Consider the following 21,811-nt stretch of genomic DNA (forward strand, 5'->3'; position numbering starts at 1 on the left):
CTGTGGTGTATTACTCTTCATATAACAACCAACGAAATGAGAAACAAGTCGCGTAAGGCGAAATTACTACATTTAGTCAAGCTGTGGAACTCACAGAATGAAATTGAACGTAGTCCGCCGCTAGTGCAAAAGGCAGTGAAAGTGACGAGCCTGTTTGGCGCGGTGCGGTTGCGCTGTGCTTCATAGCACGCTTTACTGTACCTCTCTTCGTTTTAACTTTCTGAGCGTGTTTTTAATCCAAACATATCATATCTATATGTTTTTGGAATCAGGAACCGACAAGGAATAAGATGAAAGTGTTTTTAAATTGATTTCGAAAATTTAATTTTGATCATAATTTTTAATTTTTTTGATTTTCAGAGCCAGGAACTCTCATGTCAAATTTCATAAAGATCGGTCCAGTAGTTTACTCTGAATCGCTCTACACACACACACGCACACACACACACACACACACACACACACACACACACACACACACACACACACACATACACACACATACACCACGACCCTCGTCTCGATTCCCCCTCTATGTTAAAACATTTAGTCAAAACAAAACTTGACTAAATGTAAAAAGGTGGCCATTTTAGATCAGCTGCGGCGTTCTGTGCAGACAACAAACAAAAGTACAACAGTGTGTATATGCGGATCACTGGGGGTACTCTCTGATTCTCTTGATGCCGCAGAAGGGACGGGGTATTCGGTGGGCGTGTTCTTCTTATTCGTATTTGAATGGACAACTGTTATTGTCACATGTGTACACTCTGTTAAAGCACTCTACACGGCTTGCACTAATTTGAGCCCCTCCCCCCCCCCCCCCCCACCTTCTCTATCCCCCCTCCCCCCGCCGCTTCAAGTCCCTCTCCCAGTACACATGCCAACATCGATCAGTACATGACTTATTCCCTCTGCCTATGCTACACAACACATTATTCCTTGAACGCCGCATTTGTAATGGAAGACTGTGCCATGCAATCTGTCGTGACGCGAGTCACTTTCATGACGTGACAATCAGTGTCTATGACGTCAGATAGCTCTGACATTTAACGATAGCACCATCGTAACACAAGCCAAGCTCAGTAGTATGGGGCATCACACGCGGCATTCTATCTTGGGTTCTGGGGTCGGTAGATGCGGTTTTCCCACACTTGCGTGGCGTGAGGCCCGAATCGGTACACCAGCTTTTTTCCCAGTACTGGTTCCAGAATTTGACGATGATAGTAGTACCTGCACACATGTGACGTCATTCGGTCAGCTTTCGATTCATGACATCATCTCAGCGTCACATCATAATATTCAAGAAAAAGTAAGAGTAAGAAAGTCAAATGACTGTATATAGTTGTTGGCAAGAGAGAGAGGGAGAGGGAGAAAGAGAGACCGAGACAGAGAGAGACAGGAAAAATGACAAAGAAACACAGAGAGACAAGATGAAAACGCCGCGCCTGAACGTCATCAAAGTGAATCAGTCCTACAAGTTCAAAGTTCAGTCTTCTTGTGGCACTTTGTGACGTTACGGCCACAGACTTAATTCTGCTAATTACGCGTGTCTTGTGTGTAAGTAAATTGAAATGGAGGTGTTTTTTTCCTTTTAAATATATCTATTCACCTCAACGCTTTGTTGAGTCTCTAACAGGCCATCTTGACCAAATACGGTATCAATCTTAGGCTTTTTTTTTCTTTTTTTATATTTAGTCAAGTTTTGATTTTTAACTAACTTTGAGAAATTTTTTCTGTCATAGTTTAACTTTTCTTCATTTCTAAGACATAGTACATGTACATGAATTTATTTACCTTAGTGCTCTGCTGAGCTTCTCATAGGTCATCTGCCCGTTGTTCTTGCGCATGCCCCACATGAGTGCGATGGCCTTGGAGTTGTTCAAGCGGAACGTGCCGTCTTCACGATCCACCCACTCGATGAGGCGCGGGTTGTGCTTGGCGTCCCCCAACAGTCGCAGGATGAACTCCCACAGGCGCTCGGTCCGCGTCACTGATGAATGGACACAGATATTAAAATATTTTGCTGGTGTTTTTTTTAATTTTATTATTAGAGATAAGGCAAGATTTTTCTTTTCCCCAAAAACTGAGCGGCGTATGGCTGCCTAAATAGCGGGGTAAAAACGGTCATCCACGTAAAAAAAAAAAAAAAAAACAGTGCAAAAACCACGAGTGTACGTTGGAGTACCACTATCAGTCCATGAATGCAGAAGAAGACGAAGAAGATCTTTATTTGCGAGGGTAACCGTATGCGCAAAAATTGTTTGTTTTGGGGGGGGGGGGGCTTGCTTTTTTTTTTTTTTTTTTTTTTTACAACCACAGGGCCCGTGATTGTTACTACTGAAGTGGATGCCGGAAACCAGCCGTAGTCTCTGTTCACACTGTATTCACATCTATTTGACGCAGTTTGTTTACTAAAGATTTTGCAGGCGGTAAGTTTTGAAACTGAAAGCATTAAACCGTAACACACCAGACATAACTTTCTGTACACTTTTAATATTTTTGGGGGGGATGAATTTGTGGTGCTGATGCACATATATGCACATCACTGATGAAAATACGCGGAATGCCGGCTATCGCTCCTCCGTTTTTTTTCTCGGTTTTTTTCTTTTTTCTTTCTTTCTTTCTTTCTTTATTTGGTGTTTAACGTCGTTTTCAACCACGAAGGTTATATCGCGACGGTTTTTCTTTCTTGGTTTCTCACCTTCTTGAAAGAAATGCGTAAAGGGAGCAGAAACGCAAGGCTCTGATCACCAACAAAGTCGGTTTTTATATTTAGTCAAGTTTTGACTAAATATTTTAACATCGAGGGGGAATCGAAACGAGGGTCGTGGTGTATGTGCGTGTGTGTGTGTGTGTGTGTGTGTGTGTCTGTCTGTCTGTGTGTGTGTGTGTGTGTAGAGCGATTCAGACTAAACTACTGGACCGATCTTTATGAAATTTGACATGAGAGTTCCTGGGTATGAAATCCCCGAACGTTTTTTTTTCATTTTTTTGATAAATGTCTTTGATGACGTCATATCCGGCTTTTCGTGAAAGTTGAGGCGGCACTGTCACGCCCTCATTTTTCAACCAAATTGGTTGAAATTTTGGTCAAGTAATCTTCGACGAAGCCCGGACTTCGGTATTGCATTTCAGCTTGGTGGCTTAAAAATTAATTAATGACTTTGGTCATTAAAAATCTGAAAATTGTAAAAAAAAATAAAAATTTATAAAACGATCCAAATTTACGTTTATCTTATTCACCATCATTTGCTGATTCCAAAAACATATAAATATGTTATATTCGGATTAAAAACAAGCTCTGAAAATTAAATATATAAAAATTATTATCAAAATTAAATTGTCGAAATCAATTTAAAAACACTTTCATCTTATTCCTTGTCGGTTCCTGATTCCAAAAACATATAGATATGATATGTTTGGATTAAAAACACGCTCAGAAAGTTAAAACAAAGAGAGGTACAGAAAAGCGTGCTATCCTTCTTAGCGCAACTACTACCCCGCTCTTCTTGTCAATTTCACTGCCTTTGCCATGAGCGGTGGACTGACGATGCTACGAGTATACGGTCTTGCTGAAAAATGGCATTGCGTTCAGTTTCATTCTGTGAGTTCGACAGCTACTTGACTAAATATTGTATTTTCGCCTTACGCGACTTGTTTCCCATTAGCTTTGCATCAATATCGATGTTTTGCATTTCCTCAACTTAACAACCTGACAGTACGCTGGAGTAGCCTCCCTTCCCGGATTTAGAACGCGTTTCGTGTCGTAACAGATTATCCACTTATTAGCCATATCCGTATGCAAAATAATGAAATAAACATTAGGAAATGTCAGAAGTTTACAACTATCGACATTCTCTATCAGTGCAATAAAAAACAATCGTTAGAACTTGCATTTACGACATGTCGTGCGTGAGAACGTGTCACTGTAAACAAGCACTTCTTGCCTGGCTGAAGAACCATACGAGTCAATCTAAAACAGACAAGTAATGGAAAGCAGTCTGCGGATAAACATAACAAACTGCTGATGAAAAAGTGTGTTCGTCCCTGCTCTGGATAAAAGACATTGGACTGATGACAACGTGGCAGCGTTCACGCGAACAGATTTTTTTCAGATTATCGCTTCTACATTTTATTGCTCAGATCAATGCACGAAGTTGAGGTAGATCTGAATTTCGCAATGCCGGAAGACGACAAATCGGTCTTTTGAGTTGGGAACCACATGTTCTTTGGCGGCAGAAATCACTATGGGACAAGATGAGGATTGTGTTGAGGATGTTAATACTGACTGACTTTAGATGAAGAGTTCCTAGACCTGGTTTTTGTAGAGAGGCATCATGATGATATCCTGTGTTTTTTTAACGTTCTTGGTGACAACGCGCCAGAATCGCACGAAGATCGAACTCTCGAAGAAAACAAGTTTATCGCTGAACATCGGAAATGTGAAAGTATTACTCTTCCTGTCTGATCAGTCTCCACGTTAAATCTACAGGCTACATTATTTATCAGGTAACTTACCAAACCGGAGTGTGTGTGTGTGTGTGTGTGTGTGTGTCAGTGTGTGTGTGTGTGCCCGGTGTGTGTGTGCCGGATTACCACCATTAACGCACCCTTTTGGACTTTTCTACGTAACCTTACTATGCCTGCTGTGACATTCACGAGGATTATTGTGATTCTTGGACAATCGTGTGCCTGTGCTGGACTTGCAGGAAGACAAACGGCGTCGGAACGTATACGTGCTGCCAAGTGTGCATGCCCAGAGCGCAGTGTGAACCGAGAGTGAATGTGTCATTGTGTGGAAGTTTTGCTTGATTGATTTATTCATGATTTAATTTGCCTTTTGGTTCAATAGAAAAATCTGTGTACGTTATACTTTGTATTTTGTGGTGTGATTCGCCCGAGTGCGAGACCCCCATCCCCGAACGCCTCTGTGGGTAGAATTGTATAATTGTGTGAGTGTGTAGATGAGAATGTGTAGATGAGAATGTGAAAGTTGCTTTGGACCCAGACACACACAGCAGACTTCAACGCAACAGCTAAGTTTCAGCCTGACAAAGAAATTCGAGTGACACAGCTAAGGGCTGTACTTGTTATTTCTCTATTAAAACAAATGTTTCAAGATCTTTAGGCCAATAAAAAATAAATTGTCTGTTTCTAATAACATGGGTAAACAAAATAGGGTAGGTAGGTAGGGATTTTTAATTTTTTTTGCCAGGATAGAATTCTTCAAAATAACTAAATGACACAAAGAGACAAGACTCGCTATAGATAAATTTATTTAAAAAAAAGTAAAAAATGTGACAAAGAATATAAAATGATTGTTTTACCTGGTCTGGAATCTTCAGTAGTAATTGCATAAAAAAAGTCTGATATATATATATATATATATATATATATCAATTATCATGTTAACTTTTTCTTAAAATGGGTGCGCTAAATCCTAGTCTGTTTGTTTTTAATGGACTAAGCAATCCTTGGACTGACAGAAAATATGTATTTTAAAAATGTCCAGTTGCAAATTACTTATTTTTCTAATTGGAAGAGAATATACACTCTTTTGTGTTCAAATGGGTAGGGGGCGGGGGTAGTAAAAGGATCACAGTTCAAGATTGTGCGCAACAAGAGGTGTGTTTCTTTTAACTGTGATAAAGAGCGACAACTCAACTTGGTATCTAACACTATTTCTGAACACTGTAACCACTGTAACCACTTTAGCACTTTTAATTTATTTTTTCTGTCTTCCAAACTTCTTCTTCTTCTCCTCCTCTTCTTCTTCGTTCATGGGCTTAGACTCCCACGTTCACTCATGTTTTTAGCACGAGTGGATTTTTACGTGTATGACCGTTTTTACCCCGCCATTTAGGCAGCCATACGCCGCTTTCGGAGGAATTCCAAACTTCTAATTCACCTTCAAAAAATGAGAAAAAAAAGGTGTTTTTTTAATTCAACAGTTAAATCACTATGTTGGATATTCTATTTTGCTTCCCTATTTATCTTAAGTTTTTGATCATCTGATTACCTTGCTTTCCTATTTGTAAGATAATATGCACTCTTTTCTGAAAAATAGGTAGGGGGTGGGGGTAGTAAAAGCATCAAAGTTCAAGATTTTGCGCGACAAGAGGTGTGTTTCTTTTACCTGTGATGAAGAGGGATAACTGAACTTGGTATCTAACACTATTTCTGAACACTGTAACCACATTATAATTTTTTTTCTGTCTTCCAAGCTTTAAATGCAGCTAATAAAATGAGTAAAAAAGTGTTTTTTTCTGAATTCAACAGTTAAATTACTATGTTGGATGTTCTATTTTGCTTCCCTATTTCTGTTCTGAAGTTTTTGATCATCTGACTACCTTGCTTTTCTATTTGGAAGACAATATGCACTCTTTTCTGAAAAATGGGTAGGGGGTGGGGGAAGTAAAAGCATCACAGTTCAAGATTTTGCGCGACAAGAGGTGTGTTTCTTTTAACTGTGATGAAGAGGGATAACTAAACTTGGTATCTAACACTATTTCTGAACACTGTAACCACTTTAGCACTTTTAATTTATTTTTTTCTGTCATCCAAGTTTTGAATTCAGCTTACAAAATGAGTAAACAAGTGTGTTTTTTCTGAATTCAACAGTTAAATAACTCTGTTGGGTGTTCTTTTTTGCTTCCCTATTTCTGTTCTGAAGTTTTTGATCATCTGATTACCTTGCCTTTCTATTTGGAAGATAATATGCACTCTTTTCTGAAGAATGGGTAGGGGGTAGGGGTAGTAAAAGCATCACAGTTCAAGATTTTGCGCGACAAGAGGTGCGTTTCTTTTAACTGTGATGAAGAGGGATAACTCAACTTGGTATCTAACACTATTTCTGAACACTGTAACCAGTTTTGCACTTTTAATTTATTTATTTCTGTCTTCCAAGCTTTAAATTCAGCTAATAAAATGAGTAAAAAAGTGGGTTTTTTCTGAATTCACCAGTTAAATCACTATGTTGCATGTTCTATTTTGCTTCCCTATTTTTGTTCTGAAGTTTTGATCATCTGACTACCTTGCTTGTCTATTTGGAAGATAATATGCACTCTTTTCTGAAAAATGAGTAGGGGGTGGGGGTAGTAAAAGCATCACAGTTCAAAATTTTGCGGGACAAGAGGTGTATTTCTCTTAAAATTTGTGAAAAGGGATAACTCAACTTGTTATTTAACACTATTTCTGAACACTGTAACCACTTTAACACTTTTAATTTATGTTTGACTGTGTTCCATGCTTCAAATTGGGCTTCAAAAATGGATACATAAGGTTTTTTTTCCAAATTCACCTGTAAAATCACTATGTTTGATGTTCTATTTTGCTTCCCTATTTCTCTTCTTCAGTTTCTGATCATCCGATTGTTTTTTTGTTAACATATTCACAATACAAGATCACAATTTCTTCAGTAGGGTTTGCGTGAAAAAATCTCATACCTATGCTCAAACTTCAGTCGCTATCTCAAAATTTTGCGCGACAAGCTCTATTCATTTTGTTTTTTCCTGATAAACAAAACACTGAACTAACATAAAAACAAACCTTTAAAACTGCCTAACCACTTTGAAATATGGCCTCAGGTGTGAACTCCAGCCTTAAGAGTATTTCTCTCTCTCCTTCAGTCTCTCTCTCTCTCTCTCTCTCTCTCTCTCTCTCTCTCTGTCTCTCTCTCTCTCTCTCTGTCTCTCTCTCCCTCTCTCTGTCTCTCTCTCAGTCTCTGTCTCTCTCTGTCTGTCTTTCTGTCTGTGTATGTCTCTGTCTGTCTGTCTGTGTCTGTGTCTCTCTGTCTCTGTTTCTGTCTGTCTCTCTGTCTCTCTCTGTCTCTCTCTGTCTCTGTCTCTCTCTCAGTCTCTGAAGTCAAGAATGAATTACAACAAAGGAATAATGATGCATAAAATTATGACAGAAAATGCACCCGAAACCATTTGCTCAAAGTTCTCTTTGAAGAATTCGCACCACTTTATAAAACTAAACACTCCTCTTCCTAGGATAGACCTATTTAAATCAAGTCTTGTTTATTCAGGAAGCAGCCTCTGGAACGCTCTTCCGGACGCCCTGCGGCAATCCACCAACACAGATTCTTTTAGAACCAAATATTCTTTCCATTTAATGAACTCTATGAACAAATAAACTTGATTGGTATGTTTTCTTTGTATACAGTTGTTCATTATCGGAATTATGGTTTATTGTGACAAAATCACGAAGATTTGGCTCTGTAATACATTGTTTTGCTGAGCTAATGTATTGTTGGGTTACTTTCCGTTTATCTTCATTGCTTTACACCCAATTTTGAACACTACCTTATGATCTACAATGCTTCTACATAATGCGCTTCATGTACATAAACTTATATGTTCTACCATTAATGTTTTTATGTAACCTTTTTTTCCCTAGTCATAGTTATAGTAAAATAGTTTAGTCCCTCTTTAGGGCGAGGGCCAGATGCAAAAAAGCATACCTATGCTTATTCTTGTCACCCTCGAAAAATAAAGATTTGTCATTGTCATTGTCATTGTCTCTCTCTCTCTCTCTCTCTCTCTCTCTCTGTATGTATGTCTTTGTCTGTGTCTCCCTCTGAGTCTCTCCGCTTCTGTCTTTTTAGTGTCTGTCTCTGTCTATGTGTGTGTGTGTGTGTGTGTGTGTCTCTCTCTCTCTCCCCTCTCTCTCTCTCTCTCTCTCTCTCTCTCTCTCTCTCTCTCTCTCTCTCTCTCTCTCTCTCTCTCTCGTCTGAGATACAAAATTAGTCTCCGCGATAACAGAGATCAGCACCCTCGCTTCCGTGTGCTTGTGTTATAGATTAGTAATTACATTTGAGTATAATATTATTGCCGTGCTTCTTGCACCGTACTGACTGTGAGCGCACGGAGCGGTCGGTCTGGGTGACGTGACGCGATAACAGGTGCCCAGTCACGTGATGATACTGAATCAAGTTGCTTCCGAAACCAGGACAGGTATTTCCCCAGGCATACTGAATAGCTCGAACAACTCCGCTGAAGTGACGCGAAACTGCCCGTGATTTCCTGCCCTACTGCCAGTGGAAAGGCAGCGGTGTCTAGTTTTTTCCTAAACTTCACAACAAAAGCATGTAACGGGACTGATACTGTCAAAAGATTTGAAAGAGGAGCCTGAGAACACGATCACACTTTTATCTCAGTCTCACCGACTGAGCACGGTTCAGTGCGTGCGAAAAACGTAAATCGAGCCGCCGAACTCAATAGCGTTACAGGATCGGGAGGAATTTTTCTGCGAGTACGAAGATTTGATTAATGACCTCCAGATGCGCAACTGACACTCACACCCTCTATCCAACAAGTCTCTGGAACTGTTTAGATAAGCAGTAGTATGGTGGTATCTCTGATTACTCGACTTTCGTGTCTTCGTGTGAAATTGGAGACGGCCTGTAAATTAGCCTGTGGGCATAGGGAAGCTGGGTGTTGATAACTAATGATAACAGACTTGGAGGAACGAGTCGCTGTAGCACCATAGCAGACATTCTTTAAAACACCTGTCTGAGAAATATTTGTTGGGGAAAAGAGCGTGGTTTCGCACGAGGATAAAATCACTGAAACTAAGATGCGGGAGCACAATCTGAGAATTTCCGCGAAGGAATTAAATATTTCGCAGAATCCGCAACCCCCGCTGGGAAGTAGCCTTGTAAAAAGAAGGTCTGAGTCGGGGGGGGGGGGGGGGGGGGGGGGGATCGGCCCTAAATATCTCTACCCGGTCCGTCTGAACCGCTGTGGTCGGTTTGTTTGATTATACTGATAATTACATGATGTTTGTTTGTTTTGCTTGTTTTGCTTTTTTATGTTCGTTTTTCTGTTTCACCACTTATAAACTCATCCATCGTTATGTAGAAAGCAAGAACAAATTAGCAATAAGCTTTAGTTGTGGCCGTAAGGCTTTTGTTTTCCTTTTTTCGACTGTCGCAAACGTGCAATGCATTTATAATCCCTCTACTAATGCAAGCAAGTGTCGTCAGTCAAAATGTTCAAACGCCCATGTGCGGCGGTTTTGGGGGTTTGTTGTTGTAGTAGTAGTAGTAGTAATGGTAGTAGTAGTAGTAGTAGTAGTAGTAGTAGTAGAGTAGTAGTAGTACATGTAGTAGAACATGAGTTGTTGTGTTGTCATTCTTCTTCTATGACTTCTATGTTTCGTTTCTTTTTTCTCAGTCTCTCCTATAATTACTAGAGTCAGCGTACAGTGCAAATCCCAAGATAGAATGGTGCCCCCCCCCCCCCCCCCCCACCCCCTTCGTGTACAAATGCATGCACAAAGACCGGTGCGCACTTTTCATGTAACGGGATCCCGGAATTGAAGCGAAAGTCTAGACTGTGGAAACACAACACGCACACACCCTCGACCACGGCGTGACGCTGCCCACGTGGCGTGTGCCACGCGAAACTATCATTCACCGCCAGCAGGTGGCCCTGCCTGGGACTGAAAAGTTCAACCTGGGAACGCAAACGAAGAAATAGCAGAAGTTTCAAGTCAAAGTCACACTCCTTCCCGTGTAAACAGTTGGGCTCACAATCTCAGAGTCTGGCCAAGCTTTTAAATGGGTAATAAGAGCATCCCTCCACTTTGGTCACATACCAGAAATCAACACCCTGCAGCTGCTTGCTGTGGTGAGTTGGATTTTTTTTCTTCTTTTTTTCTCAAAATATTTTCTTCAAAAACCACCAATGGCTCTTACGAAATTAATTAATAATTTTAAAAATGCCAACTGTGCACAGAGAGGAATCAGGCTGTTAATTGAGGCTTTCTTTTGTTTCTTTTATTGTGTGTACATGACCAAGTAGAGGGAAGTTCTTATCCCATGAAACTCCCTCTCTCTCTTGCTCTCTCTCTCTCTCTCTCTCTCTCTCTCTCTCTCTCTCTCTCTCTCTCTCTCTGTCTCTCTCTTCATCTTATTTGTATAAAATATAATTAAAGATTATCAAGATAAGTGTTGAAGCTATCACTTGTTCGCCATGTTTTGCTATCGGAATGTGTATTGATTATCATTTCAAGAACGTGTCCATAAGCAATCTGCTTGTTAACGTTCTTAATGTTTTAGTTTAGATGTCAAGCGCTTAGAGCAAGCCTTTTTAACGAAAGTTTTTGATTTAGCGCTATATAAATGTTCTTATTATTATTATTCTTATTATTATAATGTTGTTATTGTTTGAAACGTGTGGATGAGAAATTGAATAAAACACGCTTAAACCAAACAAGGACCAGCGGCTGGGATGGTGAGCCGGGGAAACTGTTTGCATGGGAAGGAGTGTGCCTTTAAGAACAAGTTCAAGTTCAAGTTCAAGTTCCCCTAGTCTTTTGATGGCGGCGAGCGTAAGGCGTACGAATGATGCCACGTGGCCAAAGTTTTCCGGATAGGTATTTTCCTTCTTCTTATTTAGTTTCCTCTCCTCCTCCAACCCCGTCCATTAAACATGTCAGTTGAAGGGTGGCCGGTGGTTGGGTGGGGGGGGGGGGGGGGGGGTGGGGTGGGGGCGGGCTATGCAGGTAAAATGATGCAACAGGTAGGAAGAAAATTACGATGCATTTCAGGTATAGTAGGAAGCGTTTCACAACCGGTTTCGGTTCCTTAGGAGGTAAACAGACATCGTCGGTGTTCTGCCCTCTATTTGTACTTTGACCTTTCCCACACGCCCTTCCACCCCCCCTCCCCCCCCCTCTCCACCCCTCGTCCCAAAAAATGTTCCCACGGTTCGTTGTTTGGTAGAGCATTACCTTGGGCGGCCACGAAAAACAAAAATCTGTTTATTTCCCCCTCTTCGAATTTTTGTTCGGATCTTTCTTTTTCACCACCTCAGTGCTTTTAACAACTTGTGGTGCCTAGAACATGCCAGGAAACAGCAACAACAAAAACAACAACAACAACAACGACATCAACAACAACAACTTCAATAGCCTAAAATATATCAAATGATTTGAAAAGGGTTCCACTGACTGACAAGGAAGCATAACTGAACAAGAACAAGTAACAGAGAAAGGAGGAAGCTATATATTGTGCAAGAATACACAGGGGGGGGGGGGGGGGGGGGAGTGAAAAGAAGAAGAAGTAGAATTAGTGTGAACGAATCTGAATGCACCAAATGAAAATGGTTGCATTTTGGGGAGGGATTTTTCTTACAACACAGACAATTCAGTCGTCTGACTCGACTTGCACTCAATATTGGTACATCGCACACTCGATTTCCACCTAATTTTTTTTTAGTAACACTATGTGTGTGTGTGTGTTTGTGTGCATGCTTTCGTTCGCGCGCGTGTGTCACAGTGTTCGTGTGGATGTGTGTGTGTGTGTGTGTGTGCCGTGTGTGTGTGTGTGCGCGCGCGCGCGCGTGTGTGTGTGTGGCACGGTATGTTCATGTGTGTGTGGTCGTGTGTGTGTATGCCTGCACTCTCCACACATACATTGACCTTTTTTCACAGGGGCGAAGGGCATCGTTTTACTATCACCCGGCCACTCGACGTCTAGAGTACTAGTAGTGTAACACTTCCTTATAAGGACAACTGACATACTCCTCTACCGGCCGGGCGAAAACACCACGGCGACGTCGCGTGCAGTTATGCAAACAGCTGGCTATTATACACGCGAAACCGAAACAGGAACTAAATCGTCTAACTTTTCTCCTTGTCAGAGTCTCAGTTTTTGTTAATCTTTCTGACAACATGCACACGTGGCAAGCGGTGTAATGCCTACATAAAGCACGCGAGTGTGTTGACCGAGTGATTATTTTGTCAATGATCTGAAAAGGAGGTGAACCAGCATTAAAAGAGCTTTCAACCGCGTTACAGAGTGAGCCCGTACAAAAAAATCGCATTTGAGGTCACATCTGCAGGCCCACAAAAGATGCGCGTGTGTTTTCTTTATTTATTTGGTGTTTAACGTCGTTTTCAACCGTTCGGCAAGGTTATATCGCGACGGAGGGAAGGGGGGTGATGGGATAGAGCCACTTGTCAATTGTTTCTTGTTCACAAAAGCACTAATCAAAAATTTGCTCCAGGGGTTTGCAACGTAGTACAATATATTACCTTACTGGGAGAATGCAAGTTTCCAGTACAAAGTTAGTTAGTTAGTTAGCTGTTGCTTTTCGGGTCCAGCGGACCATAATAGGCCAAATCAGGACCCCTTCCAGTACAAAGGACTTAACATTTCTTACATACTGCTTGACTAAAATCTTTACAAACATTGACTATATTAATAATAATAATAATAATAATAATATTCTATACAAGAAACACTTAAACAGAATCCGTTAGTCGCCTCTTACGACATGCTGGGGAGCATCAGGTAAATTCTTTTTCGTCCCAACCAATATGGAACTCCCCCTAACCCGCGGGGGGCTGCGCGTGTATGCCCAGGAAGACAGTGTCGTCCATTGTTGTCCCGTTTGCAAACAAGCGGCCGCAACGACGAGCAAGTTACCATGGCGGCTCCAACTCTTCGGTGACGGAAAGATCGAGACTTTATAATGCGAGTTTCCTTGCTCTTGAGAGAAGTTATTTTCCTGGGGGTAGATTCGGCTTTCAACAGCACACATTCATTTGTCAAAGCAGTTTCTGAAGCCGTTGACTGCGAATTGGGAGAACTTGTTATACTTAAGAGGAGATACGGAGGTTGCGAGTCATCAAGTTCTGACAGTTATGAGTGTTCAGGGCATTTCCTCCTCCACCCTCCCCCCTCTCCCTCACCCCTCACCCCTCCCCCCTCCCCCCATCCCCGTCCACCTTTGGTTCACAACTGGGTCATATAAATTATAGTCTTCTCCGAACTGGAGTACTTACAACGGATTTTGAGATATCACAATTCTGATCACGGAATGATACTTGAGCTCTTTCCTATAAAGTTATTTCGGGAGCTCTTTCTTTGTACGATTTTTAGTCTGATCTTTGTTCAAACAATTATTTTTGAAATTCTGTAGCTATTTGCACTGTCAGGAAAACGTTCAATTTCCTTGGCAACTGACTATACCTGGTTTTGTTAATAAAAAAATATATTAAAAATGGTAAAAGCAACAAAAAACGCATTAAATACATTTAGTCAATCGAATATCTTGTGATAGGAATTGCTCCCGCTTTCTGATTTGCAATCGGACCGTCAAAATAAAACTAAATTGTAAAATTTCGGCCGACCAGAAAAAATACGTGCTACTGTTTTTAGACATTTTGGGGAATCTCATCCACAGAACAAGAGACAAACAAAACAACAACAAACAAACGAAACGCAAAAAAAAACAAAAAAACCCCTAAAGGGACACAACAAACAAACAAACAAACAAGCGAACAGGTTTTCAAAACTTACATTGTCGTCTGGATCGCACTGTAGGACGCTCGTCAGGGTTCGCTGCCCTTGGATGAGGATGATGAAGGTCAAGGTGACCCATTCCCGCACAGTGACCAATACCTGTAATAATAAGTAATATAAATGAATAAATGAGTAAGTAAATATATAAACAATGAATGAAGAACAAATAATTGATAGGTGATACGATACGATACGGCACGACACCACACGTGACATTATGACAAATGATGTGATGTGATGTCGTTTTTAATGACTTGACGTTTGATGAATCGCTATGCGGCAACCCAACCTCTAAGTTTGGATTTTAAGCCCCCCGGTCAGAGTTAAAAGATAAACTACTGATGACATTTATCCGAGTAGAACTTTTAAATCGCAGACACACCCGTGCAATGTCACTCTATCCGTAATTAAAAATATTCACTAAACTGGTCGTTCAAGTGCAGATGAGTGAAATTTTCCATGTGATGTCTGATGCCTTCTTTGACACAAGCAACAAACAGATTCTTCGCTTGTTAACTCTATGTATTTCGGGAAAACAAACTCTATAACATTGCCACTTAACCCGCCTACTGTGCTCATAAGCACAAACACATTTGTCTTGATCATTGAAAAAAACAAAAACTTTTGGGTTTGGTAAGGGGCAGATTATACTGCCTGCGCAGAGTCAGCGGCACAGACGACGCACTGCAGATTATCCCAGCCCGCTACACGTTGCGTGAAAAGAAAACAGGCCAAGTACTCGTCATAATCCCTATCGCAGCATCAATAATATGCAGTGGGTCGTCTGTGCCGCTGACTCTGCGCAGGTATATTCTGCCCTTAAGGTTTTGAACAGAAAGCCGTCATCTCTGTTCACACTGTATTCAAATCTATTTAACGCAGTTTGTTTACTAAATGTTTTGCAGGCGGTAAGTTTTGAAACTGAAAGCATTAAACCATAACACAACAGACATAACTTTCTTTACACTTTTAATATTTTGGGGAGATGAATTTGTGATGCAGATGCACATATATGGACATCACTGATGAAAATCCGCGGAATGCCGGCTATCGCTCCTCCGGTTTTTTTCTCGTTTTTTTCCTCTTTTTTTTTGGTTTTTTTTTCTCTCTTTCTTCCTGTTTTTCTTTCTTTCTCTCTTTTTTCTTTTCTTTTTAAACATTTTTAAAATCAAAATCTTGATCTTCTGAATAATGTTTCGTTTATTTGTTTCTGTTTCTCCACTGTTTTTCAAGGGTCCCCACTTTTCATGCATTGATCTTTTTTGTTTGCGGATTTTCTCCTTATGATTTCTCTCTGCAGTATTCATATTAGAAACTGCACGAGATTTTAACAGGAGAATAACATGAAAGACAGCGTGTGAAACGGGTTCTTTACGTATTTGTATTATGAAACAATAGCAAAGCGATTGAAAAAGACGTATAGGCAGACTTGGTCTTTGCATCTGAAATTAAACGTGTAAAATTCTTGTATAACTGACCCATTTTCTGGGAACTATGTGGCTAGTCTCGGCCATTTAGAACCAACCAGACAATGAAATGGTCTCGACTAACCAAATTTACTTCAAACATATTTTCTTGTGCGGAATTGTATCGCAAAAAACAAAAACAAAAAAACAAAAAGAACTTGTGAAGTCATCCTAGACTTCCACATTATACAACAGAAAAACAAAACTCAGAACATAATGTAATATTACAGGTAAAAAATGGTTTACCGTAGTAGTTTCTCCTTTGAAGACAGCCATTGCAGTTGTCGTCTTGGTAGCTGGGAAAAGGGTGGTGGTGGTTGTTGTTGATGTCCATGTAGCCGTATTGTGAGTTGTTGTTGTGTTCGTATTGGCCCGGAGTCTCGTCGGTAATGATCTCTAGAAAAATAAAAGAAATTCAAAGAATGTTTGTTGTGGTTGTTTTTGTGTCCGTATTGGCCCGTACTCTCGTCGGACCTTATCTCTAAAAATTAAAAAAAGAAATTCCAAGCATTTTTCTTCTTCTTTTGTGTGTGTGTGTGTATTGGCCCGGACTCTCGTCGGAACTAATCTCTAAAAAATAAAAGAAATTCAAAGCATTTTTCTTCTTCTTTTGTGTGTGTGTGTGTGTGTGTGTGTGTGTGTGTGTGTGTGTGTGTGTGTGTGTGTGTGTGTGTGTGTGTGTGTGTGTGTGTGTTCGTTTTGCTCGTCGGAACTAATCTCTAAAAAAAAGAAAAGAAATTCAAAGCATTTTTCTTCTTCTAATCAATAAAATTTTCTTCAAAAGAAAAGAAAAGAACAATTACTGTGCATGAGCTTTTACAAAGATTTTTCAATGCAAAGAAAAAGACTTTTTTTTTCCAAATGAATGCGAAGTTATTGAGTGAAGAACACAGCTTGTTAACCCTTCCTGATTTATTAATAATAAGGCGTAGACAATTTTTTTTCATTTAATTTTTGTGTTTGTAACATACAAAGAACCTTAAAAAAAAAACCAGACAACCCACCATTCAGGAAGCACCATTGTGTCAATTAATAAGCACTACAGGAAAAAAACGCGTCGTTTTTAACCGGCAGATAGGTTAGCAATTACAAAGTTACAACAGACCTGGAAATAAAAAACTTCTGAAAATAATATTTTCCTTGAAGTTGGGTTTTTATGGGGTATAGGGAGGGGCAGCGTTTAATTTATTGCTTGTCGGTTTTTTTCCTGCTTTTTTTGTGTGTTCAAAGCAACCGAGCCAATGGGGGGTGGGGGGGGGGGGGGGGCTTTGTTGTCTTCAGTTGAGTCCGTTCTGTGTTCTTTCTTCTTCTTTTTCCTTCAGCAAGCACGATTCTTTTGACAGCTGCAATAGTTTGAAGTTACTAGTTTGTGGAGAAGGTATAATGTTAAAAAGAGAGAAATGATTAAAAACAAAAACGAAAGAAAAAAAAAGCAATCGGAATGTTAAATTCTTTTTTAAATGTAAAAAAAAAGAAAGAAAACAAACCAAATAGTAAAGAAAAAGTTTCATAACTGTAAAAAAAAGAGGAGATATGTTTAAAAAAGAAAGGGAAGAAAACAAATCAAAATGTTACAAAATAAATTTTAAAAGTAAAAAAAAGACAAGAAAAAAACAGGAAAAAAACAAACAAAATGTAAACAAAAAGTTTTTGTGGTGGTTTTTTTTAAGATGAAAGAAAAACACAACCGAAGTCCCTCACACGTTTCTATACGGTACCCTTGACCTACCTTTCTTGACGATGGCGGGGGCGTTGTCGGGGATATCTATGTGGATGTCGATGTCGTAGGTGAGGTTGGTGCCCAGCTTGACCCTGGCGTTGCCGTCCGTCGTCCGACACATCTTGAAGCCTGCCTGCGTTTCCACCCAGTCTCCTGCTACACGACAAAATATAATGAAAAAAATTGTTTTAATGCTCCGGTCATTGTTGATTGGTGGGGTGTTTTTACAATTCTAGAATTGCCTGTGATTTCTGTGCATTTGTGGAATTCTGGCATTACTATAATTTTCTGTGCGATGCGGTTAGGCAACAAAAAAAAATAGGTGTGGTTACGGTAACATAGCCAAAATAAATATGGTAGGTAGGTAGGCAATCACTTTTTTTTTTTTTAACTTTTTTTTCTAATGTGTACAAATTAAACCTACTTGACAGGGAAATAAGTGTGCGACACGGGCGCTTTCGCTTTCATTGCGTTTATTGCACTCGTTTTTTTTTTTTTTTTTTTTTTTTTTTGACAAATGTAATAACAAGTTATAGGATCGGCCCCTAAAAATAGGGTAGGTCGGGTTACCGTAACCACACCTATTTTTTTTTTAGGCCTTATTTTTATAATTTCTTTTGTTACGTTTTCATTTGCATTATTATCTTTTTTTGATTTTTTTTTTCAAATTGTGTAATTCTTGCATTGCTTTTGCACTCTGTGCGTTGTGCAACAAATCACGAATAGTGTCTTTATTCTGTATAAGAGGGCAATAGTTCTTGTTTTTTGTTCCGCGCATTTTGACAATATACAATTCGTCAAATCATGAGCCCCACTCTTCTTAATATTTGAATTGGTTTGCGCTTTTTGTGTGGCTGTACGTGTAGATTTCTGCGATCGTTCAAAGATTCGAGACTTGAAGTGAACTGAGCGACACATGCTGAACTCTGTCTGCGTCTCCTTCCACTCTTTGACATTAGGACAAAATATTTGATCTTTTTTTGCTTTTTCCAAACAATTTTGACGATTGTTTTCCATTTTTAGTATTGCTTTGCATTTGTGTCTACTGTGTGACACATTTTAACGCCGCGGCTGTGCGCGTCTCCACCACAGAGATTCTATATCTCTGTGGTCTCCACCCATGCAGGTTCCAGACTGTCTGCAAATAAGCGTTCATCGCTTTTTAAGAATTCGTGCATTTGTATAATGGCTCCGATCGCAATTTCAGAGTTGCGCACGAAAGCAGCTGTGCGACGGTATTCGTAGTTGGAACCTGCAACCGGTGATAGTATTTGCACGATACCAGAATAGATTGTGCATTGGCAACATTTTCACGATTTGAAATTGAACCACGCAAAGTTAAACTTCCTGGGGTTTTTTTCCTGAAACTGCGCAGATCAGTGTATGCGTCGTAAATTCTAGAAATCAATAAGTCTACACGAGCACATTTAGAAATAGCGCGCACGCAACAACAACAAAACAAAAACAAAACAAAAACATTTCTTTCCAGCATTATTGACAGTTAGGGTGCACCAACAACTGATTAGTGCTATTTTCTCTTTTTTTTCCTCTAATTTATCCAAAGCTTTCGCCCATTTAGATTTTTTGTTACTGATCGACAAAACAAATCATTGCGCTCGGTTGCTCGTGCTGCATTTTTTTCTCTCACAAAAATGGAAAGCCTCTGGTACACTTATATGTGAATTCTCTTATCTAATGCTCGAAACTAATTTGAGAATATCACTGCATTCTTACTGTTGTCGCTGCTGTAGTCCATGTCGATTTTGTTGTTACTGTTCCTGCTGTTCAGTGCTGTGACGTGAGAAACTCGTCCACTCGCAGAGAAAACAATCTTGATTTCGATTTTCCCAACTTTTTCTTTCCTTTCCCATAAAAGCTAACCTTGTGCTTGCCAATGAACTGGTGAAAAGACCTGGGTTTTTATGTTTTAGTATTTGAAGCTCGGAAACGACTCCAAACAGAAATTGCACAATTTCAGAAATAAGCGTAAGACCGGAGAACACTCATTCAGAAAGAAATCCACAATTCCACGTGTGTCAGTGATTGAGGTTTGTGTAAAAATGACGTATCTAACAAAATGGCGTAAATCTCAGTGAAAAACGTTCAAGTGTTGGGGAAAAACTGAAGTACTTTATGAAGAAGTCGAATTTCATAATGAATCCTTTCGGAAGTGAAGTGCCTAATTCGGAGAGTGAACTTGCACAAGTCGACAGTTCTTACGAAATTCACAGATGTTAATCACCGAACTCAAAGTAGGCTAAATTTTCTTTTTATTCAATTTCAACTACGAAAAAGAAAATACATTATTCCTCAAAACTGTGGTGGATTGACGATCTAAATTGTAGCATTTTTTTCGCAAAATTATTGCACAAATGTTATTATATCCTTACTGCTAAAACGTCCCCACTAAAATGGTAGTAGTGTCACCTGCGATAGCTACTGAAACTCTCCAAAACAGAGTAATCAAAATTACCGTCAACATAAGTGCCCGTCCCCAGTGCCGGATATCTATGGTGCCATTCTTTGTCGTCGAGCTCCAAGAAGTGTGGCGGATTCTGAACGCACCATTGGCCGTTAGAAGCAAATACGGTGTCGGACGCTGTAGTAGGCAACCATTCCGACGTTAGTTGTTCGGTGTCCGTGTAGAACTCTGCAAAGAAAATCATTTTGTTAGAATGTTTTGAACATGGAGTCTGCGTGGTTGAAATACAGCGAATGAAGTCTTGAATACAGTTTCGTGTTAGTTCGACATATTTGTGTTTGTAACATTTTGTTTGAAGTATACTTCTCTTTCAAAGCCTTATCGCTATTTACTTGAAAAGAAAGTTTAGTGTTGTTGTTATGTCAGTCAAGAGTTTTGAATCAATTTCGCAAATTGAAAAAGGTGTCCGGAGTCAATCATTGAAGAAATATTCACTCTGCATAAGAAAAACAGGCAGTCTGTGGGTTTGTGTGTGTGTGGTTTAGTTTTTTATACTTTTTTTTTAATTGAGAATTAAAAACAAGAAAGGTCAGTTTAATTTTTGACAAAACGAAACAATTACGACTACGTCGACCTAATTGTCTTTAGAGTGGACAAATATACCCATAACATCTGAGAAAAAGAAAAGAAAAAGACTTGACCATTTTTTATTTGTTGTTGTTTGTTTTTGTTGTTGTATATGAAAGATTTCCTTATACCAGGTAAAATGCCTGGATCGACGTATCTGTGACGATCAAACATGGTAAGGAATGTATTTTTAAACAATCGCTCTTTTTTTTATAATTTTTTGTTGAATTTTTTTTTGTCAAATGCTATTCACCTGCATTGGCCAGCTGGGTGATATGTTCGGATTCCTCCGAGGTCAGTGACGTCATGGAGTTGAGGCCAGCCGAGCTTCGCGGAGTCTGGAGGATGGGGGAGGAGGGGGCGCTGTCCGAGCAGCTGGACACACCACTGTCCGGTGAGTATGCTCCTCCCTCCACTGAAAGAAAGGACAGCGAGCTGTGGTCAAATGCATACACGAGACACTAGGTGTGGGGGTGGGAGGAGGGTTAGTCCCGGAGAAATGGGGGGGGGGGGGGGGGGGGTGGTTTGATGGTAAGAGAAAGAAAGAGAAAGAGAGGGGAAAAAGAAGGAGGGCAATAAAACAATTGAGAGAGAAAAATGACTGTAGGATAGACTGAACCGGGGAGAATGATTGAAAAATAGAGAGAGGAAAAGAATAAAGTAAGGAAAGAAGAAGGAAATGAAAGACAGATTGAAAGAGAATGAAAAGAAGAAAAGAGAGAGAGAGAGAGAGACAGAGAGAGAGAGAGACAGAGAGACAGAGCGAAAGAAAGAAAGAAAGAGAGAGAGAGAGAGCGAAAGAAAGAGAGAGAGAGAGAGAAAGAGAGAAAGAACGAGAGAGAGAGAGAGAGAGAGAGAGAGAGAGAGAGAGAGAGAGAGAGAGACAGAGAGAGAGAGAGACAGAGAGACAGAGCGAAAGAAAGAAAGAACGAGAGAGAAATAAAACAAAGCCCAAAAGATAATAATGGGTAATACAAAGCAAAGAAAGAAAGGAAGACAGAAAGAAAGAGGGGAAAAGCTCGTTAAAAAAAAAGATAGATACTAGAAGAAAATAAAACAACAACAACAACAACAACAACAACAACAAAACAAAGTAAATAAATAGAGAATTACTTACAACAATACTCATGAACACAACAAATAAACAGAGATAACAACAACATTGGGGAAAAACACTTATGAACAAACAAACAAACAAACAAAACGACAGTATATATAGTATCTCCTCATCTTTCTCTTCATCCAAACCCTCTCTCAAT

General features: G+C 39.8%; 1 protein-coding gene across 2 annotated transcripts in view; it reads right to left on the reverse strand.

Annotated features, from left to right (window-relative positions):
- Positions 1–833: 833 nt before the first annotated feature.
- Positions 834–21,811, reverse strand: part of LOC138971143 (uncharacterized) — a 23,052-nt gene continuing 2,074 nt past the window's right edge. The window contains exons 3-9 of one of the 2 annotated variants that reach the window (XM_070343776.1): positions 20,806–20,967; positions 19,977–20,153; positions 17,513–17,656; positions 16,030–16,179; positions 14,315–14,416; positions 1,795–1,990; positions 834–1,230 (exon numbers count right to left, since the gene is read on the reverse strand). In XM_070343776.1, coding sequence (XP_070199877.1) covers positions 1,110–1,230; positions 1,795–1,990; positions 14,315–14,416; positions 16,030–16,179; positions 17,513–17,656; positions 19,977–20,153; positions 20,806–20,967 — 1,052 coding nt within the window. In that variant the 3' untranslated portion in view covers positions 834–1,109. Of the gene's footprint in view, positions 1,231–1,794; positions 1,991–14,314; positions 14,417–16,029; positions 16,180–17,512; positions 17,660–19,976; positions 20,154–20,805; positions 20,968–21,811 lie in introns of both variants that reach the window. The other variant, XM_070343775.1, reaches the window with a different exon arrangement.

Source organism: Littorina saxatilis, linkage group LG7, assembly GCF_037325665.1.
Source record: "Littorina saxatilis isolate snail1 linkage group LG7, US_GU_Lsax_2.0, whole genome shotgun sequence".
Lineage (NCBI taxonomy): Eukaryota > Metazoa > Mollusca > Gastropoda > Littorinimorpha > Littorinidae > Littorina > Littorina saxatilis.